Here is a 20,488-nt window from a genome sequence, read left to right on the forward strand (position 1 = left end):
GCCTACTGTATGTCTTAGAGCTGAACCTACTGTATATCTTAGAGCTGAACCTACTGTATGTCTTAGAGCTGAGATACTGTATGTTTTAGAGCTGAGTCTACTGTATGTCTTAGAGCTGAACCTACTGTATGGCTTAGAGCTGAGCCTACTGTATGTCTTAGAGCTGAACCTACTGTATGTCTTAGAGCTGAGCCTACTGTTAGTCTTAGAGCTGAGCCTACTGTATGTCTTAGAGCTGAACCTACTGTATGTCTTAGAGCTGAGCCTACTGTTAGTCTTAGAGATGAGCCTACTGGATGTCTTAGAGCTGAACCTACTGTATGTCTTAGAGCTGAACCTACTGTATGTCTTAGAGCTGAACCTTCTGTATGTCTTAGAGCTGAACCTACTGTATGTCTTAAAGCTGAGCTACTGTATGTTTTAGAGCTGAGCCTACTGTATGTCTTAGAGCTGAGCCTACTGTATGTCTTAGAGCTGAACCTACTGTATGTCTTAGAGCTGAGCCTACTGTTAGTCTTAGAGCTGAGCCTACTGTATGTCTTAGAGCTGAACCTACTGTATGTCTTAGAGCTGAGCTACTGTATGTTTTAGAGCTGAGCCTACTGTATGTCTTAGAGCTGAACATTCTGTATGTTTTAGAGCTGAACCTTCTGTATGTCTTAGAGCTGAACCTACTGTATGTCTTAGAGCTGAGCTACTGTATGTTTTAGAGCTTAGCCTACTGTATGTCTTAGAGTTATCCTACTGTATGTTTAGAGCTGAACCTACTGTATATCTTAGAGCTGAACCTACTGTATGTCTTAGAGCTGAACCTACTGTATGTCTTAGAGCTGAACCTTCTGTATGTCTTAGAGCTGAACCTACTGTATGTCTTAGAGCTGAGCTACTGTATGTTTTAGAGCTGAGCCTACTGTATGTCTTAGAGTTGAGCCTACTGTATGTCTTAGAGCTGAACCTACTGTATATCTTAGAGCTGAACCTACTGTATGTCTTAGAGCTGAGATACTGTATGTTTTAGAGCTGAGTCTACTGTATGTCTTAGAGCTGAACCTACTGTATGGCTTAGAGCTGAGCCTACTGTATGTCTTAGAGCTGAACCTACTGTATGTCTTAGAGCTGAGCCTACTGTTAGTCTTAGAGCTGAGCCTACTGTATGTCTTAGAGCTGAACCTACTGTATGTCTTAGAGCTGAACCTACTGTTAGTCTTAGAGCTGAGCCTACTAGATGTCTTAGAGCTGAACCTACTGTATGTCTTAGAGCTGAACCTACTGTATGTCTTAGAGCTGAACCTACTGTATGTCTTAGAGCTGAAGCTTCTGTATGTCTTAGAGCTGAACCTACTGTATGTCTTAAAGCTGAGCTACTGTATGTTTTAGAGCTGAGCCTACTGTATGTCTTAGAGCTGAGCCTACTGTATGTCTTAGAGCTGAACCTACTGTATGTCTTAGAGCTGAGCCTACTGTTAGTCTTAGAGCTGAGCCTACTGTATGTCTTAGAGCTGAGCTACTGCATGTCTTAGAGCTGAGCTACTGTATGTCTTAGAGCTGAGACTACTGTATGGCTTAGAGCTGAGATACTGTATGTTTTAGAGCTGAGCCTACTGTATGTCTTAGAGCTGAACCTACTGTATGGCTTAGAGCTGAGCCTACTGTATGTCTTAGAGCTGAACCTTCTGTATGTTTTAGAGCTGAACCTACTGTATGTCTTAGAGCTGAACCTTCTGTATGTTTTAGAGCTGAACCTACTGTATGTCTTAGAGCTGAACCTACTGTATGTCTTAGAGCTGAGCTACTGTATGTTTTAGAGCTGAGCCTACTGTATGTCTTAGAGCTGAACCTTCTGTATGTTTTAGAGCTGAACCTTCTGTATGTCTTAGAGCTGAACCTACTGTATGTCTTAGAGCTGATCTACTGTATGTTTTAGAGCTTAGCCTACTGTATGTCTTAGAGTTGATCCTACTGTATGTCTTAGAGCTGAACCTACTGTATGTCTTAGAGCTGAACCTACTGTATGTCTTAGAGCTGAACCTTCTGTATGTCTTAGAGCTGAACCTACTGTATGTCTTAGAGCTGAACCTACTGTATGTCTTAGAGCTGAACCTTCTGTATGTCTTAGAGCTGAACCTACTGTATGTCTTAGAGCTGAACCTACTGTATATCTTAGAGCTGAACCTACTGTATGTCTTAGAGCTGAACCTACTGTATGTCTTAGAGCTGAACCTTCTGTATGTCTTAGAGCTGAACCTACTGTATGTCTTAGAGCTGAACCTACTGTATGTCTTAGAGCTGAACCTACTGTATGTTTTAGAGCTGAGCCTACTGTATGTCTTAGAGCTGAGCCTACTGTATGTCTTAGAGCTGAACCTACTGTATGTCTTAGAGCTGAACCTACTGTGTGTCTTAGAGCTGAGCCTACTGTTAGTCTTAGAGCTGAGCCTACTGTATGTCTTAGAGCTGAGCTACTGCATGTCTTAGAGCTGAGCTACTGTATGTCTTAGAGCTGAGCCTACTGTATGTCTTAGAGCTGAACCTACTGTATGTTTTAGAGCTGAACCTACTGTATGTCTTAGAGCTGAACCTACTGTATATCTTAGAGCTGAGCTACTATATATCTTAGAGCTGAGCTACTATATATCTTAGAGCTGAGCTACTATATATCTTAGAGCTGAGCTACTATATATCTTAGAGCTGAGCTACTATATATCTTAGAGCTGAGCTACTGTATATCTTAGAGCTGAGCTACTATATATCTTAGAGCTGAGCTACTATATATCTTAGAGCTGAGCTACTATATATCTTAGAGCTGAGCTACTATATATCTTAGAGCTGAGCTACTATATATCTCAGAGCTGAGCTACTATATATCTTAGAGCTGAGCTACTCTATATCTTAGAGCTGAGCTACTATATATCTTAGAGCTGAGCTACTCTATATCTTAGAGCTGAGCTACTATATATCTTAGAGCTGAGCATACTGTTTGGTGTGACTGTTTACCTAACTTCTGAGTCATAATCAGGATTCCTCTGTCGCATAATGTTGGACAGTGATAGCTATAGTCGTTGGGTGGTGTTATAATATTAGATGAGTAGCAGAAACCGTTCCCTAATCAACAGTGTCAGGTGTTCCAAATTATCGATCAACAAACAAGATATGTTTCAATGTCTGGAAAATTACCTAGATATTACCCAGCGGTTTGGAACACTTCATACACAGTTGAAGTCGGAAGTTTACATACATTTAGGTTGGAGTCATTACAACTCGTTTTTTAACCACTTCACACATTTCTTGTTAACAAACTATAGTTTTGGCATGTCGGTTAGGACATCTACTTTGTGCATGACAAGTAATTTTTCCAGCAATTGTTTACAGACAGATGATTTGACATATAATTCACTGTATCACAATTCCAGTGGGTCAGAAGTTTACATACACTGAGTTGACTGTGCCTTTAAACAGCTTGGAAAATTCCAGAAAATGACGTGATGGCTTTAGAAGCTTCTGATCGGCTAATTGACATCATTTGAGTCAATTGGAGGTGTATCTGTGGATGTATTTCAAGGCCTACCTTCAAACTCAGTGCCTCTTTGCTTGACATCATGGGAAAATCAAAGGAAATCAGCCAAGACCTCAGAAAAAAATTGTAGACCTCCACAAGTCTGGTTCATCCTTGGTAGCAATTTCCAAACGCCTGAAAGTACCACGTTCATCTGTACAAACAATAATACGCAAGTATAAACACCATGGGACCACGCAGCCGTCATACCGCCCAGGAAGGAGACACGTTCTGTCTCCTATAGATGAACGTACTTTGGTGCGAAAAGTGCAAATCAATCCCAGAACAATAGCAAAGGACCTTGTGAAGATGCTGGAAAAAACAGGTAGAAAAGTATCTATATCCACAGTAAAACGAGTCCTATATCGACATAACCTGAAAGACTGCTCAGCAAGGAAGAAGCCACTGCTCCAAAACCACTCCGAAGCCACTGCTAAAAAAGCCAGACTACGGTTTGCAACAGCACATGAGGACAAAGATCGTACTTTTGGGGGAAATGTCCTTTTGTCTGATGAAACAAAAATAGAACTGTTTGGCCATAATGACCATCGTTATGTTTGGAGGAAAAAGAGGGAAGCTTGCAAGCCGAAGAACACCATCCCAACCGTGAAGCACGGGGGTGGCAGCATCATGTTGTGGGGGTGCTTTGCTGCAGGAGGGACTGGTGCACTTCACAAAATAGATGGCATCACGGGGAAAGACAATTATGTGGATATATTGAAGCAACATCTCAAGACATCAGTCAGGAAGTTAAAGCTTGGTCGTAAATGGGTCTTCCAAATGAACAATAACCCCAAGCATACTTCCAAAGTTGTGGCAAAATGGCTTAAGGACAACACAGTCAAGGTATTGGAGTGACCATCACAAAGCCCTGATCTCAATCCTATAGAAAATTTGTGGGCAGAACTGAAAAAGCTTGTGCGAGCAAGGAGGCCTACAAACCTGAAGGCTACCCAAAACGTTTGACCCAAGTTAAACAATTTAAAGGCAATGCTACCAAGTACTAATTGAGTGTATGTAAACCTCTGACCCACTGGGAATGTGATGAAAGAAATAAAAGCTGAAATAAATCATTCTCTCTAATATTATTCTGACATTTCACATTCTGAAAATAAAGTGGTGATCCTAACTAGGATTAAATGTCAGGAATTGTGAAAAACTGAGTATATAAATGTATTTGGCTAAGGTGTATGTAGAATTCCGACTTCAACTGTATATATATGTATATATATAATCATTCAGTGGTATTTTAAACCCAATGCATCTCCTTTATCTCCAGCTCCAACCACACAAACAGTATCTCCTAAATCTTCTCTCTCTTAGCTGAGTGGGAGTCATAGCTAACTACGCCATACAGTATACTAACCTCTGATTGGCTTCTGATTGATGCCCAGGTTTGCCCGACGTGGACTTCCTGTACCCCCTCCCTCCTCTCTCCTGTCCCCCTCCGTCCTCCCCAGGATCCCGAGGTACTGAGCTGGCCCGTTTGGAGCCGTGCTGGCGGTCAGGGTGGTCCTCGCTGCGGCTACGTCTCAAACGGCCCTGCCGGCCCGGCTCGCTAATGCTCTTACTGCGACAGATCTTCTGGATCAGGCTCTGGGACACGGCCTCGTCGAACCGCTGTCGGTGCTTCTTGGGGATGAAGATCCTGGTGAACATGGTGAGAGAGGGACCAGCATGTGAGATGAAGGGAAAGTAGGGGAAAAGGTGGAGGGGTGAAGAGGTGGAGGTCCCTCTGGATCTAAGGGAGGGTACCACCAGGTAGACTTTAGCAGTCACCCCTCAACAGTCTGTGTCACCTCTGCCCGGAACAAGAGGTAAGAGAGGAATCAGAGAAAAACAAGGATGGTGTAGATCTACGGAGATCCCCGGGAACCAGAAGATGTTACTAGAAACCTCAGAGAACACCCTCAGCAGTCTGCATCAACTCTGGTGCCAAAAACCACACCACTCATACCAAAGCCCTGGTCTGAGATTCAGAGGAAAAAGTCAGAGCTGGAACTGAGAATCAGGCATCCAGGATGGAGAAGAAAATCCATGCAGCTGAATACAAATCACTGTTGACTTGGTGAAGTAGATTCATCATAAAATCATACTTAGAAATCCATAGATTGACAAAAACTAAACAAACACACTTCTTCTTAAAAGTCTTTATCTTTCCATTTAGCCACTGTAGTCCATGGATACAGAGGAGAGGTTAGATGGATAGAGAGAGAGATTTCTATAGAGCCAGTCAGTGAGGCAGCCCTCTGTGCAGTGGCGTCATTTGCTACAGTGTGGATTCTCACTGCTGCAGCATGAGATACCAATACAGCAACAGCAAAGGTGTGGGAGTAAGCAATATATAACTCTACCACCTCTCTCTCCCTCTCTTTCTCCCACTCTCTCTATCATCCCACTCTCTCTCCCTCGTCTGTCTGTCTGTCTGTCTGTCTGTCTGTCTGTCTGTCTGTCTGTCTGTCTGTCTGTCTGTCTGTCTGTCTGTCTGTCTGTCTGTCTGTCTGTCTGTCTGTCTGTCTGTCTGTCTGTCTGTCTGTCTGTCTGTCTGTCTGTCTGTCTGTCTGTCTGTCTGTCTGTCTGTCTGTCTGTCTGTCTGTCTGTCTGTCTGTCTGAAGAGCAGAGGGAGAATGAGGGAGAATGATACGAGGTGAAGGACTATCATCTTCTCATCGTGTAGACAACAACACTGATAAAAGCCATCATGTCTGGTCTGTTTGTCTTTAGTAACATAACCAAGAGAATAGTTGTGTCATGTTCATCCTAGAACTGATGATGTGCTAATTGAAGATGTAAAACATAGGGCTCATCACAGCCACACTGAGATGGAAAAGCAACAGCTGACGATGAAAACAACTCATTCAGTGATCAGGAACAGCCAAGAGGGCAGCACAGCACCCCCCCCCCCCCCACACAAACAAACACACACCACACACACACCACCCACACACACACACACAAACACACACCACACACACACCACCCCCACACACACACACACCACACACACACCACACACACACCACCCACCCACACACACACACACACCACCCACACACACACACACACCACACACACACACACACACGTACAAACACACACACACAGACACACCACAGGCACACACACACAGAAGACAGCTGACAGCTGGTTAAAACAGGAACTTGTGTGAACAACATCGCATCAATACAGATGGATTGTTAATGGGAATTCAAGCAAATTAACATAATCCAACACAGATCATGTGCGTACATATAAATATAATTAATTAATATGATCAAACGATTGAATATAATGATAATAATAATTATAACTGTAATCAGATTGAGCTGATAAACACAGAGAAAATGTATCATGCTGGTGATTCAATGTGTCATCCCTGGCCCTTCAGTGTGTCACCCCTGGCCCTGGTATTGTTGACCCCTCTGAGTATCTCCTAGTTTTTGTTCCCATGATTAGATGAATCAGATGACGAGTGGCCAGACATAATTTATAATGTAGTGGAGAATTACGGGAACCAAACTAACTGGCCACGTAATTATTATATATATATATATGAGAGAGAGAGAGAGAGAGAGAGAGAGAGAGAGAGAGAGAGAGAGAGAGAGAGAGAGAGAGAGAGAGAGAGAGAGAGAGAGAGAGAGAGAGAGAGAGAGAGAGAGAGAGAGAGAGAGAGAGAGAGAGAGAGAGAGAGAGAGAGAGAGAGAGAGAGAGAGCGAGAGAGAGAGAGAGAGAGAGAGAGAGAGAGAGAGAGAGAGAGAGAGAGAGAGAGAGAGAGAGAGAGAGAGAGAGAGAGAGAGAGAGAGAGAGAGAGAGAGAGAGAGAGAGAGAGAGAGAGAGAGAGAGAGAGAGAGAGAGAGAGAGAGAGAGAGAGAGAGAGAGAGAGAGAGAGAGAGAGAGAGAGAAGAGAGAGAGAGAGAGAGAGAGAGAGAGAGAGAGAGAGAGAGAGAGAGAGAGAGAGAGAGAGAGAGAGAGAGAGAGAGAGAGAGAGAGAGAGAGAGAGAGAGAGAGAGAGAGAGAGAGAGAGAGAGAGAGAGAGAACTTGCAGAAGCACATGTAAAAAATTAACTAGCTAATTATGCAGATAAAAACAAGCTGGGCAGCTAAATCCAGCAAATACGACACAGAGAAGTTCTTCAGAGACAATAAGGATTCTAGCCACCACAGGGGAATGCTCTGCTAATTAACCATGATTATTTCACAGTGCTACTGAGTTATCCAGACACATGGAGATATATTTAGAACTCTTGCTGGTCTATGGAAAGTTATTTGTGGACACTTATCAGAACTGTGGTTCATTATTGTTGCGCTGTACTTAGGCAGCAACATTTAGCTTGGTCTCTCACCAAACCACACAGTTGCTCTCTCTCTACTAACTTTCTATGTTTCTAGCCATACCATCTGCCATCCTTGTGTCATTCAGTGATATTTCTGAGAAAACCTCATCCGCCACCACTACAACTTAATTTCACTGTGAAATGCAAGGTTCTCTTTCCAAACAGCCGCCTCATCATAAAAGTTGTGGAAACTGTCTTACCTTTGGAACTAATTGAGATTTCAACTAATATGACCTCATTTGCAGCAGAGTAGAGTGGTGCTCTATAATAATCTAAGACGGGTGGAGGGATCTCTCCAAAGGGAGGAATGACGAGCAGAAATCTAACTGGAAGACCTCAATTTATATCTATTCCAGATGTGAGAGACTGTCGCCATTTCTTGCTTTGCTTTGCCACACGCCTGCCTGACTCTGCCTGACTGCCTGACTGCCTGACTCTGCCTGACTGCCTGACTCTGCCTGACTGCCTGACTGCCTGACTCTGCCTGACTGCCTGACTATGCCTGACTGCCTGACTCTGCCTTACTCTGCCTGACTCTGCCTGACTGCCTGACTCTGCCTGACACTAAACGACCGGTGAACATTAAAGGTTGAGCGGAGAGATTTAGGATATCATTATGTGGTTTAAAAACCAGTGACTAGGGTCACTGTGTCGCTGGTCAATGGCCATCAGACACAGAGGTTGGACAGAAAGTCAATAAACAAGGTCAGTTTCTCTGATATCACATTATGGAACGTCAACATCTACACTCTAAAAAGAAAAGGTACCTGGAGTGTCCTTTAGGGGTTCTTCAAATTGAAACTGTAGGGGGAACCCCTATAAGTTCTTCAAAGAACCCCTTTTAAAACCTCTTGACACTACAGGGGGTGCTGTTTCAACTTGGACATTTATCGTTCCCAAATTAAACTGCCTCGTACTCAATTCTTGCTCGTACAATATGCATAGTATTATTACTATTGGATAGAAAACAATCTCTAGTTTCTAAAACCGTTTGAATTATGTCTGTGGGTGAACCAGAACTCTTTCTGCAGCGAAATCCATGACAGGAACTGCGAAGGTCTGAAAACGAGGCTCTGTTCTCAGATCAGTTTAAAGCTCTGTATGTATCCTATGGGTCGACATGAACTGCACCCGCCTTCCCCTGGATGTCAGTAACCAATGAGAAGTGGAATGGAGTGTCTATGTAGTTCTCAGAGCTTATAAAAGGCCATGGAACGAAGTGAGCTCTCTTTTCGTCGTTCGTCATTGTGCAAAGCAAGACCTCAAGATGGCATTTTGAAACGCTCAGTTATCGGCCTTAGCTATATCCGTCTGTAATTTAATTCGATATAGGTGTTAGAAACATCATAACGAAGTTATTTTAAACCGAGTTATATCAGTTTATGCGAGTATATTGCTATTTTCGGAATTTCCTTAGTATTGCGTTTTGGGGATTTGGGCATATTGTGGCCACATAGCTATTGTTAGCTGCTAATTCCGAAGTTGAAGACGACGTTTTACAACCAAGCAACGATTCTTTTGGACAAAGGACACCTTGCCCAAGATTCTGATGGAAGCTCGTCCAAAAGTAAGAGCTATTTATGATGTTATTCCGTATTTATGTGGAAAAATGTAAACGCATTTGTCCGCCATTATTGCGGCACTAGTCTGGCTGTAACGCACACTGTATGTCTAGTAACGTTAATTTTAAAAATCTAACTCAGCGGTTGCATTAATAACTAATGCATCTTTCATTTGCTGTCCAACCTGTATTTTTTAGTCAATCTAATCAATAAATAATCGTAAACTTAGGTGCCTTTCCAAGATGGCGCCGGCCAGAATGCGTGACCTGTTGCCACTGATCACATTGTATAACCACGATTTGTGCTGCTAAATATGCACATTTTCGAACAAAACCTATATGCATTGTGTAATATGATGTTACAGGACTGTCATCTGACGAAGTATATCAAGGTTAGTCAAAAATTATATATCTTTTGCTGTATTGTTACGATCGCTAACCTGTGCTGCTGGTAAATTGCTTGTGTTTCTGGCTATTGTGCTAAGCTAATATAATGCTATATTGTGTTTTCGCTGTAAAACACTTAAAAAATCTGACATATTGGCTGGATTCACAAGATGTTGGGCTTTCATTTGCTGTACGCTGTGTATTTTTCAGAAATGTTTTAAGATGAGTAATTAGGTATTTGACGTTGGTCTCTGTAATTATTCTGGCAGCTTCGGCACTATTTCAGATTGCAGCTGCAATGTAGAACTGTGATTTATACCTGAAATATGCACATTTTTCAAAAAAAAAAACATATGCTATACAATAAATATGTTATCAGACTGTCATCTTATGAAGTTGTTTCTTGGTTAGTGGCTATATATATCTTTATTTGGTCGACTTTGTGATAGCTACTGATGGAGTAAAAAACTGGTGGAGTAAAAAAAGTGGTGTCTTTTGCTAACGTGGTTAGCTAATAGATTTACATATTGTGTCTTCCCTGTAAAACATTTTAAAAATCAGAAATTATGGCTGGATTCACAAGATGTGTATCTTTCATCTGGTGTCTTGGACTTGTGATTTAATGATATTTAGATGCTAGTATTTACTTGTGACGCTATGCTAGGCTATGCTAGTCAGCTTTTTTACTGTGGGGGGTGCTCCCGGATCCGGGTTTGGGAGGAATTAGAGTTTAATGGATCCTCAAAGAACCTTTTGAAGAACCTTTTGGGGTACATTTTAACTACCCCCCCCCTCCCCTGTTATTATTATTTTTAATAATACGCATAACAATAACACAATATTTTAGTTATCAGTGTTTATTATGATTTTAGTGGCAAAGCAGATTACAAAAATCAAAATCTGATTTGTCTGGCACTAGGGGGGTGCCATTTCGACATAGTCCAGATTCGTCTCCAAATTAAACTGCCTCGTACTCAATTCTTGCTCGTACAATATGCATATTATTATTAGTATTGGATAGAAAACACTCTCTAGTTTCTAAAACCGTTTGAATTATGTCTGTGGGTGAAACAGAACTCGACTTAGAGCGATTTTCCTATGTGTATGTCAGAATTCAGAATTGTACTGGCTGTTCTGAGATCTGTGTATTAATTTGCCTGTCCTCTATTGGTTGAGATGCACTGCATACGCCTTCCCCTGGGTGTCAACGAATAGGGAGACTTGAAATGGAGTCTCTGTGTAATTCCCAAAGTTTATAAATTGATTGGAATCACGGTGGCCATTCTTTTGGATCTGCGCTCGGGCGCGAAGAGGAGCTTTGCATATCGTTGTGGAAGCTCTGGTTTTAGCTCCTTAGATAATTCCGGTCATGTTTTTATTCGATATAAGCTTTAAAGACATCATAATCTTGTTATTTTGAACCGAATTATTTCAGTTTATATCAGTTTATTGCGATTTTCTGGCATTTCTTTGTGACGCACTTTCAAGAGTTGGACACTTTCCCTGTACATGCCGAACGTTAGTGGCCATTTCGACAGGACAAGAGGACATCTTTCGACCAAAAGACGATTAGACCGGAGAAAGGACACATTGCACAAGATTCTGATGGAAGCTCAGCTAATAGTAAGAACTATTTATGCTGATAAATCGTTGTTCTGTTGAAAAATGGTAAACGCATAAGCTGCCATTTTTTGGGGGTAGCTTCGCTTTGGCGCAACGCAGTAAGGTTAAGTTTAAAAATGTAATTCAGCGATTGCATTAAGAACTAATTTGTCTTTCAAATGCTGTCCACGCTGTATTTTTTTGTCAAGTTTATGATTATTTAATGATTAGACTAAGTCACTCTCCAAGATGGCGCCCGACATTTTCTGCCCAGTTTAGCTACTTTTCTCATTGTATAACCACGATTTGTGATGCTAAATATGCACATTTTCGAACAAACTCTATATGCATTGTGTAATATGATGTTACAGGACTGTCATCTGAAGAATTCTGAGAAGGTTAGTGAAAAAATTAATATATTTTGGTGGCGATAACGTTATCACCCCTTTTGCATTGATTCAATGCTGGGGTGATGTTAGCTCATGTGGTATGCTAATATAACGATATATTGTGTTTTCGCTGTAAAACACTTAGAAAATCTGAAATATTGTCTGGATTCACAAGATCTGTGTCTTTCGATTGCTGTAGGCTGTGTATTTTTCTGAAATGTTTTAGGATGAGTATTTTGGTAATTGACGTCGGTCTCTGTAATTATTCCGGCTGCTTCCAACGCTATTTCAGATTGCAGCTGCAATGTACAACTGTGATTTATACCTGAAAAATGCACATTTTTCTAAAAAAAAATATCCTATACCATAAATATTTTATCAGACTGTCATCTTATGAAGTTGTTTCTTGGTTAGTGGCTATATATATCTTTATTTAGTCGAATTAGTGATAGCTACTGATGCAGGAAAAAGATGGTGGACAAAAAAAAGTTGTGTCTTTTGCTATGGTGGTTAGCTAATAGAAATACATATTTTGTCTTCCCTGTAAAACATTAAAAAAATCGGAAATGATGGCTGGATTCACAAGATCTGTATCTTTCATTTGGTGTCTTGGAATTGTGATTTCATGAACATTTGATTATATGATATCCCTGTGGCTTTAGGCTAGGCTATGCTAGTCAGCTTTTTTGATGGGGGGGATCCCGGATCCGGGTTTGTGACTCTATAAAGGTTAAACTCCCAGCATGTGGATGTTAATGTGTTGATGTTCTCCGTGTCCATAGTCAGAATGATTTTTCAGTGCATGGTGATTGAACAGGTTTCCTGTTATATTCATCAGAGGTGTAGGGAGGGGGAAGTCTTTGAATCCAAAAAATAGTAATTATACAGATGTTTAACAAAACATGCACACCACCGTATTCATACCTTGGTTTTTGTGGTAAATTTGAATGAAAAAAAACCTGTTTTGACAATGGTTTTCCTACACATACCTTGTATATGGGATATTCATTGAAGAGGTAAGGGAGGAGGATGCTAGATGTGATCTGCATAACATACCAATACCAATTGACATACCTTTGTATGCCTCCTCGTCTGTATACCTGCAGACACAGACACAAAAGTGAGCAGTTCAGTCATCTGCACCCAATACAGCTAGCCTTCAACATATTCTTCTAGCCTACAGTACATACTCTTACCTCTTTATTGATTGATATACATTGAATGGTTTCCATTTTCTATTTTAGAAAGATTTGCACAAATATGAAAAGATAGATGGTATCATCATAAAACAACATCAATTTAGATCATACAAGGGACAAACCTTAAATTGAGGAGATCTTTACATTTTTCAGTTAAGTGACTGCACCTGCTGTCCTTTGAAATTCAAATCCAAATGTTTCAATTGGACAGTTAGGTTCCTGCAAGAACCCCCACCAACTAAGGAGGTTCCTCGATGAACCCCACCTCCTATGGGGTTCTTAGAAGAACCTTTTGGGGGTAGTTTTCATTGCCAAGAACCCTAAGGTTCTTCAAAGAACTTTGAGGATCTTAGAAGAACCCTTGTTGAACCCCTCATTTTAGAGTGTATAATATCTCTATATTAGATCTCTACAGTAACATCATAGGCAACCAACAGTACACAAGAATATTGTATTCTATTGCCAATTTTCCAGTCAGCTACCAACACTAAGATCAGACAGCCTTGGTTTGTCATAACACCTGTGACCAGTCTTTTACCCACGGCATGCAAACAATCAGAAAGGAAAGGAGAGCTCTAGAAACAGATGTATGTCACTCTTTGCATTGCTGCCTGTATCTCCTACCTAGATAGATGTACGCTGAGTGTACAAAACATTAGGAACACTTTTCCATGACATAGACTGACCAGGTGAATACAGGTGAAAGCTATGATCCCTTATTGATGTCACCTGTTAAATCTACTTCAATCAGTGTAGATGAAGGGGAGGAGACAGGTTAAAGAAGGATTTTTAAGCCTTGAGACGATTTAGACTTTGTGTATGTTGGCCATTTGGAGGGTGAATGGGCAACACAAAATATTTAACTTCTCTAGGGTAGGGGGCAGCATTCTGAATTTTGGATGAAAAGCATGCCCAAATTAAGCTGCCTGCTTCTCGGGCCCAGAAGATATGATATGCATATAACTGGTAGATTTGGATAGAAAACACTCTAAAGTTTCCAAAACAGTTAAAATAGTGTCTGTGAGTATAACAGAACTGATTTGGCAGGCGAAAACCTGAGAAAAATCCATTCGGGAAGTAGTTTTTTTTTGGTTTTGTAGTTTTCTATTCAATGCCATTACAGTATCCATTGACTTAGGACTCAAATTGCAGTTCCTATGCCTTCACTAGATGTCAACAGTCTTTAGAAATTGTTTCAGGCTTGTATTCTGAAAAATGAGGAAGTAAGAGCAGTCTGAATGAGTGGACCCTAAAGTGTAACAGAGCTTTTTCATGCGCACGACCGAGAGAGTGCCTTTCTTGTTTACCTTTTATATTGACGACGTTATTGTCCGGTTGAAATATTATCGATTATTTAGGCTAAAAACAACCTGAGGATTGAATATAAACATCGTTTGACATGTTTCTATGAACTTTACGGATACAATTTGGATTTTTTGTCTCCCTGTTTTGACTGCGTTTGAACCTGTGGATTACTGAAGAAAACGCGTGAACAAAACAGAGGTTTTTGGATATAAAGAGACTTTATCGAACAAAAGGAACATTTATTGAGTAAATGAATGTCTGTTGAGTGCAACCATATGAAGATCATCAAAGTTAAGGGATTAATTTTATCTCTATTTCTGACTTGTGTAACTCTTCTACTTGGCTGGTTACCGTTTGTAATGATTTGTCTGCTGGGCTATGTTCTCAAATAATCGTAAGGTATGCTTTCGCCGTAAAGCATTTTTTAAATCTGACACCGTGGTTGGATTCACAAGAAGTTAATCTTTAAACCTAAGTAAAATATGTTTTGTTTTCTGAATTTTTATAATGAGTATTTCTGTATTTGAATTTGGCGCCCAGCAGTTTCACTGGCTGTTGAAGAGGTGGGACGCTAACGTCTCACGTACCCAAGAGAGGTTAAGTGCCTTTGAATGGGGTATGGTAGTAGGTGCCAGGCGCACCGGTTTGTGTAAAAAACATCAACGCTGATGGGTTTTTCACTCTCAACAGTTTCTGATAGAAGAATGTGTATGTTTAAGATAATGACTAAAGTATTCCACCCTGAAACTGTATAACTGTGTGAAATGTGTTAGAATCATAAGAATATATTCTGATGATGTGTGTAGCTTGGTTAGAATTATAGCTATGGCATTGTATACTTTTGTAGCTATGCAAGCAGGGTGCAACTGTGAGACGAGATAACTATGTATGGGGGTAGTGGGAGAAATATTGCCTGCACTCTTAAACTGACTGGAAATGGAGCCTTGGAATGAGAGAGCAATATGACAATGACCTATGAGGGAAGATCAGTGGTGTACAGTGGATGTAAATTGTGAGTGATTTGCTAGATAGAGTAATGCGATAATTAAGCAATAAGGCCCGAGGGGGTGTGGTATGCCAATTTACCATGGCTAAGGCTGTTCTTAGGCTCGACGCAACCCTGTCAGCTGGTCAAACCTCCGAGGTGCCTTATTGCTATTATAACTGGTTACCAACATAATTAGAGCAGTTATAAGAAATGTTTAGTCATACCCGTGATATACGGTCTAATATACCACGGCTGTCAGACAATCAGCATCCAGGACTCATATCACCCAGTTTAAAATTTACTGTAAACGTGTGAGCAGGCTGTTGGCCCAGGATTGTTGCTAGATAGAGTAATGCTACAATTGACTGTGTGAGGAGGCTGTTGGATTGATCCCTGCACTCACAGTACTTCTACACCACCACATTAAAGAAGACAGTTTAGATTCCCTTCTTCTGCTTCCTCAAAACACAATCAATATGGTGACAATTAGTCATATACTGTACCAAAACATCCAACAGTAATCTATTAACTTCTTTGATATAGGGGGTAGCATTTCACTTTTTGGATGAATTGCGTGCCCATAGTGAACTGCCTCCTACTCTGTCCCAGATATATGCATATTATTATTATTATTACTATTGGATAGAAAACACTCTGAAGTTTCTAAAACTGTTTGAATGATGTTTGTGAGTATAACGGAACTCATATGGCAGGCAAAAACCTGAGAAAAAATCCAAACAGGAAGTGAGAAATCTGAGACTGGTCGATGTTAAAGTCATCGCCTATTCAATTCCCTGTAATATTTGGATCTGTTTGCACTTCCTACACCTTCCACTAGATGTCAACAGTCTGTAGAACGCTGAATGAAGCCGAAACTGTGATGTGGGACCGGATGGGAGGTGTTTGAGTCAGTGGTCTGGCAGATTGTCAGTTCTTGGTCACGCGCATTCCTCATGATATCGCCATGCGTTCCATTACTTATAGAGACTGAAAAGAATTCTCCGGTTGGAACCTTATAAATGATAACAACATCCTGAAGATTGATTCTCTACTAAGAGAATCAGTTTATTCGACTTGTAATATAACTTTCTGAAGTTTTCGTCCGACGTTTGCCTGCATCTGCGCAAGCGTTTGGACACGTGTACTACACATGCTAGCAAAAGTAGCTAATTGGACATAAGTAGTGGACATTATCGAACAAAACAACGATTTATTGTGGAACTAGGATTCCTGGCAGTGCATTCTGATGAAGATAATCAAAGGTAAGGGAATATTTATGATGTAATTTCGTATTTCTGTTGACTCCAACATGGCGGAGAAATGTTGTTAAATCTGAGCGCCGTCTCAGATTATTGCATGGTGTGCTTTATACGTACGTTTAAAAAAAAATCTGACACAGCGGTTGCATTAAGAACAAATGTATCTTTAATTCTGTGTAAAACATGTATCTTTCATCAAAGTTTATGATGAGTATTTCTGTTATTTGACGTGGCTCTCTGCAATTACTCCGGATATTTTGGAGGCATTTCTGAACATGGCGCCAATGTAAACCGAGATTTGTGGATATAAATATGCACATTATCAAACAAAACATAAATGTATTGTGTAACATGATGTCCTATGAGTGTCATCTGATGAAGATCATCAAAGGTTAGTGATTAATTTTATCTCTATTTCTGCTTTTTGTGACTACTATCTTTTGCTGGGAAAATGGCTGTGTTTTTAGAGTGAAGAGTGAGTGAAGGGTTAGAGTGAAAACCTACAGGACAGTAGCTCTCCAGGAACAGGGTTAGAGTGAAAACCTACAGGACAGTAGCTGTCCAGGAACAGGGTTAGAGTGAACACCTACAGGACGGTAGCTCTCCAGGAACAGGGTTAGAGTGAAAACCTTCAGGACGGTAGCTCTCCAGGAACAGGGTTAGAGTGAACACCTACAGGACGGTAGCTCTCCAGGAAGAAGGCCCTTCAGTAGATAATAAACAAGCCCCATCACTTATTAGGAGTTGTAGTTTATCGCTTATTCTAGGAATCGCAAGAGACAAAAAGTATCGTATAATCTGGTACAAAATCCTAGAATATTTCATGTTGATCTATTCAAGTGCTGAGAGTCAACAATACATGCAAAAATAATACAGTCAACACTGATTCAGACTTCTCCATTAAAACATTGCTGTAACGATATTCGTCTTTGGATGAAGAGTAGTCATCGGACCAAAGCGCAGCGTGGTAAGTGTTCATGTTATTTTTATTAGAAAAACAGAACACTAAACAAAATAACAAAGAGAAGGAACGAAAACGAAACAGTCCTGTCTGGTACAGACACAAAGACAGAAAACAACTACCCACAAAACCAACATGGAAAATGGCAACCTAAATAGTCTCCCCAATCAGAGACAACGAGAAACAGCTGTCTCTGATTGGGAACCAATTCAGGCCATCCTAAACCTACATACCCCTAGACCATACAAAATCCCCATAGAAAAACAAAAACCCTAGACAAGACAAACCCCTAGACAATACAAAAACTAAACAAAACACCCTTGTCACACCCTGACCTAACCAAAAAATAAAGAAAACAAATATAACTAAAGTCAGGGCGTGACAGTACCCCCCCCCCAACGGTGCGGACTCCGGCCGCAAAACCTAAAGATATAGGGGAGGGTCTGGGTGGGCATCTATCCGCGGTGGCGGCGTGGGACGTGGACCCCGCTCCACCTTAGTCTTGGCCCACTTAGGTGGAGCCTCTGGAGCGGGGACCCTCGCCGCCGACCCCGGACTGGGGACCCTTGCAGCGGGCCCCGAACAGGAGGGCGACTCTGGCGGCTCCGGGCAGGAGGGCGACTCTGGCGGCTCCGGGCAGGAGGGCGACTCTGGCGGCTCCGGGCAGGAGGGCGACTCTGGCGGCTCCGGGCAGGAGGGCGACTCTGGCGACTCCGGGCAGGAGGGCGACTCTGGCGGCTCCGGGCAGGAGGGCGACTCTGGCGGCTCCGGACAGGAGGGCGACTCTGGCGGCTCCGGACAGGAGGGTGACTCTGGCGGCTCCGGACAGGAGGGCGAATCTGGCGGCTCCGGACAGGAGGGCGACTCTGGCGGCTCCGGGCTGGAGGGCGACTCTGGCGGCTCCGGGCTGGAGGGCGACTCAGGCGGCTCCGGGCTGGAGGGCGACTCTGGCGGCTCCGGGCTGGAGGGCGACTCTGGCGGCTCCGGACAGGAGGGCGACTCTGGCGGCTCCGGACAGGAGGGCGACTCTGGCGGCTCCGGACAGGAGGGCGACTCTGGCGGCTCCGGACAGGAGGGCGAATCTGGCGGCTCCGGACAGGAGGGCGACTCTGGCGGCTCCGGGCTGGAGGGCGACTCTGGGCTGGATGGCGACTCTGGGCTGGATGGCGACTCTGGGCTGGAGGGCGACTCTGGGCTGGAGGGCGACTCTGGGCTGGAGGGCGACTGGGCTGGAGGGCGACTCTGGGCTGGAGGGCGACTCTGGCGGCTCCGGGTTGGAGGGCGACTCTGGCGGCTCCGGGCTGGAGGGCGTCGCTGGAGGTTCCGGACTGGAGGAAGACTCTGGAGGGAGGAGACGCAGAGACAGCCTAGTGCGTGGGGCTGCCACAGGGCCCACCAGGCTGGGGAGACCTACAGGAGGCCTGGTGCGCAGAGGAGGCACCGGATGAACCGGGCTGTGGGGGAGCACTGGAGCTCTGGTGCGCAGCCTTGGCACCACTCCTCCAGGCTGAATGCCCACTTTAGCCCGGCCCCTCCAGAGTGCAGGCACAGGTCGAACCGGGCTGTGGGGGAGCACTGGAGATCTGGTGCTTACCGCTCGCACCTCTCCATTAGGCTCAATGCCCACTTTCACCCTAGACAAGACAAAACCATAGACAATACAAAAACTAAACAAACCACCCTTGTCACACACTGACCTAACCAAAAAATAAAGAAAACAAATATAACTAAAGTCAGGGCGTGACAATTCCACAACAATAAATAGTTGAAACATTAAAACAAGTCTCTGAAAAAGAGCTGCCATCCAACACATAATACCCCTCGGGAAAAAAGTGCACAGGGACAGTACCGTACCAGGGTAATTATCTGCCCACATATGACAAGTGTGACATTACACTGACTGAGGTGCCCCTACCTGTACTGTAACAGCAAGACAGCACTGCAAGACAACTGCAAGTACCACAGTTCAAAACAACCAATAAGAAAAAAAAACAGTACTCACCCAAAACAGCTTATTAGAGTTAGTACTCTGTCATAATTCAGAATCAGGATTATAAAACAATAAATGTGAGTAAGTGCATAGGTTCACAAACGGAATTTTGAAATAATAATGCATTATAACGGTATGAGGTAGAATCTGCATCCAGGAACCATCGCCAGCAGTGAACTCTCACCAACCACAGATGAGCAAGAGCTTAAAGCAGAATAATGAGGATAAAATCCATCACAGAAAGCGAGTGAGAGAAAGAGGGAGGGAGAGAGCAAGAGAGAGAGTAAGAGAGTAAGAGAGAGAGAGATGGAGGTGGAAGAGAGAGATGGAAAGAAAGAGGGAGGTGGAGGAGAGCGAGGGACGCAAGAGAGAGGAAGAGAGTCAGTGGACTAAAATAAACATCTCCATGGTCTGTTAAATGCCACTCAGTCTATATTTAGAACGATGCCAAAGGAAAGTCTCGCTGTCCTCTAGTGATCTGGAATCACTGCCTTATGTTCTTACTGGACAAAATAGCTTTGCATTTAAATATTAAATTATTCACACATAACCTTAAATAGTACTGTATCTTACAGTATAACAATCGCTATAACTAGGTATCTAATCACATCACTAGGACACAGAGTTTTTTTCTGGTCTGGTCACGTGGTCAAGAAAAACTCAAGGCCCCAGTCATAAGGTATCACTACCTACCTGATATACCAGTAAGTGATGCTGAGATGATTCAACTGCGTTACGTGGAACTACAATCCACACAATCCACCACATCCACCTTAATTACCTCTGTGTAGTTGACTCCCTCGAGTAAAGAGAGGTTATGGTCAGATAATCAAAGCTGTGGTCTGGCTATAGCTCATTGGTAAAGTTTCCCCACTGTGGTAAGACACCAGCCAGATGAACACATGGTCAACGATCCCTCAGATGGATTCCTCATACCAACCAATCCCTCAGATGGATGCT

The 20,488-nt window shown here is 42.6% G+C and overlaps 1 protein-coding gene across 1 annotated transcript in view; it reads right to left on the bottom strand.

The window, feature by feature from the left end:
* LOC139571340 (delphilin-like) overlaps positions 1–20,488 on the bottom strand; it is an 87,381-nt gene that overhangs the window by 45,314 nt on the left and 21,579 nt on the right. Inside the window, exon 12 of the mRNA XM_071394134.1 lies at positions 4,920–5,201. Coding sequence (XP_071250235.1) covers positions 4,920–5,201 — 282 coding nt within the window. The remainder of the gene's footprint in view (positions 1–4,919; positions 5,202–20,488) is intronic.

Source organism: Salvelinus alpinus, chromosome 3 (assembly GCF_045679555.1).
Source record: "Salvelinus alpinus chromosome 3, SLU_Salpinus.1, whole genome shotgun sequence".
Classification (NCBI taxonomy): Eukaryota; Metazoa; Chordata; class Actinopteri; order Salmoniformes; family Salmonidae; genus Salvelinus; species Salvelinus alpinus.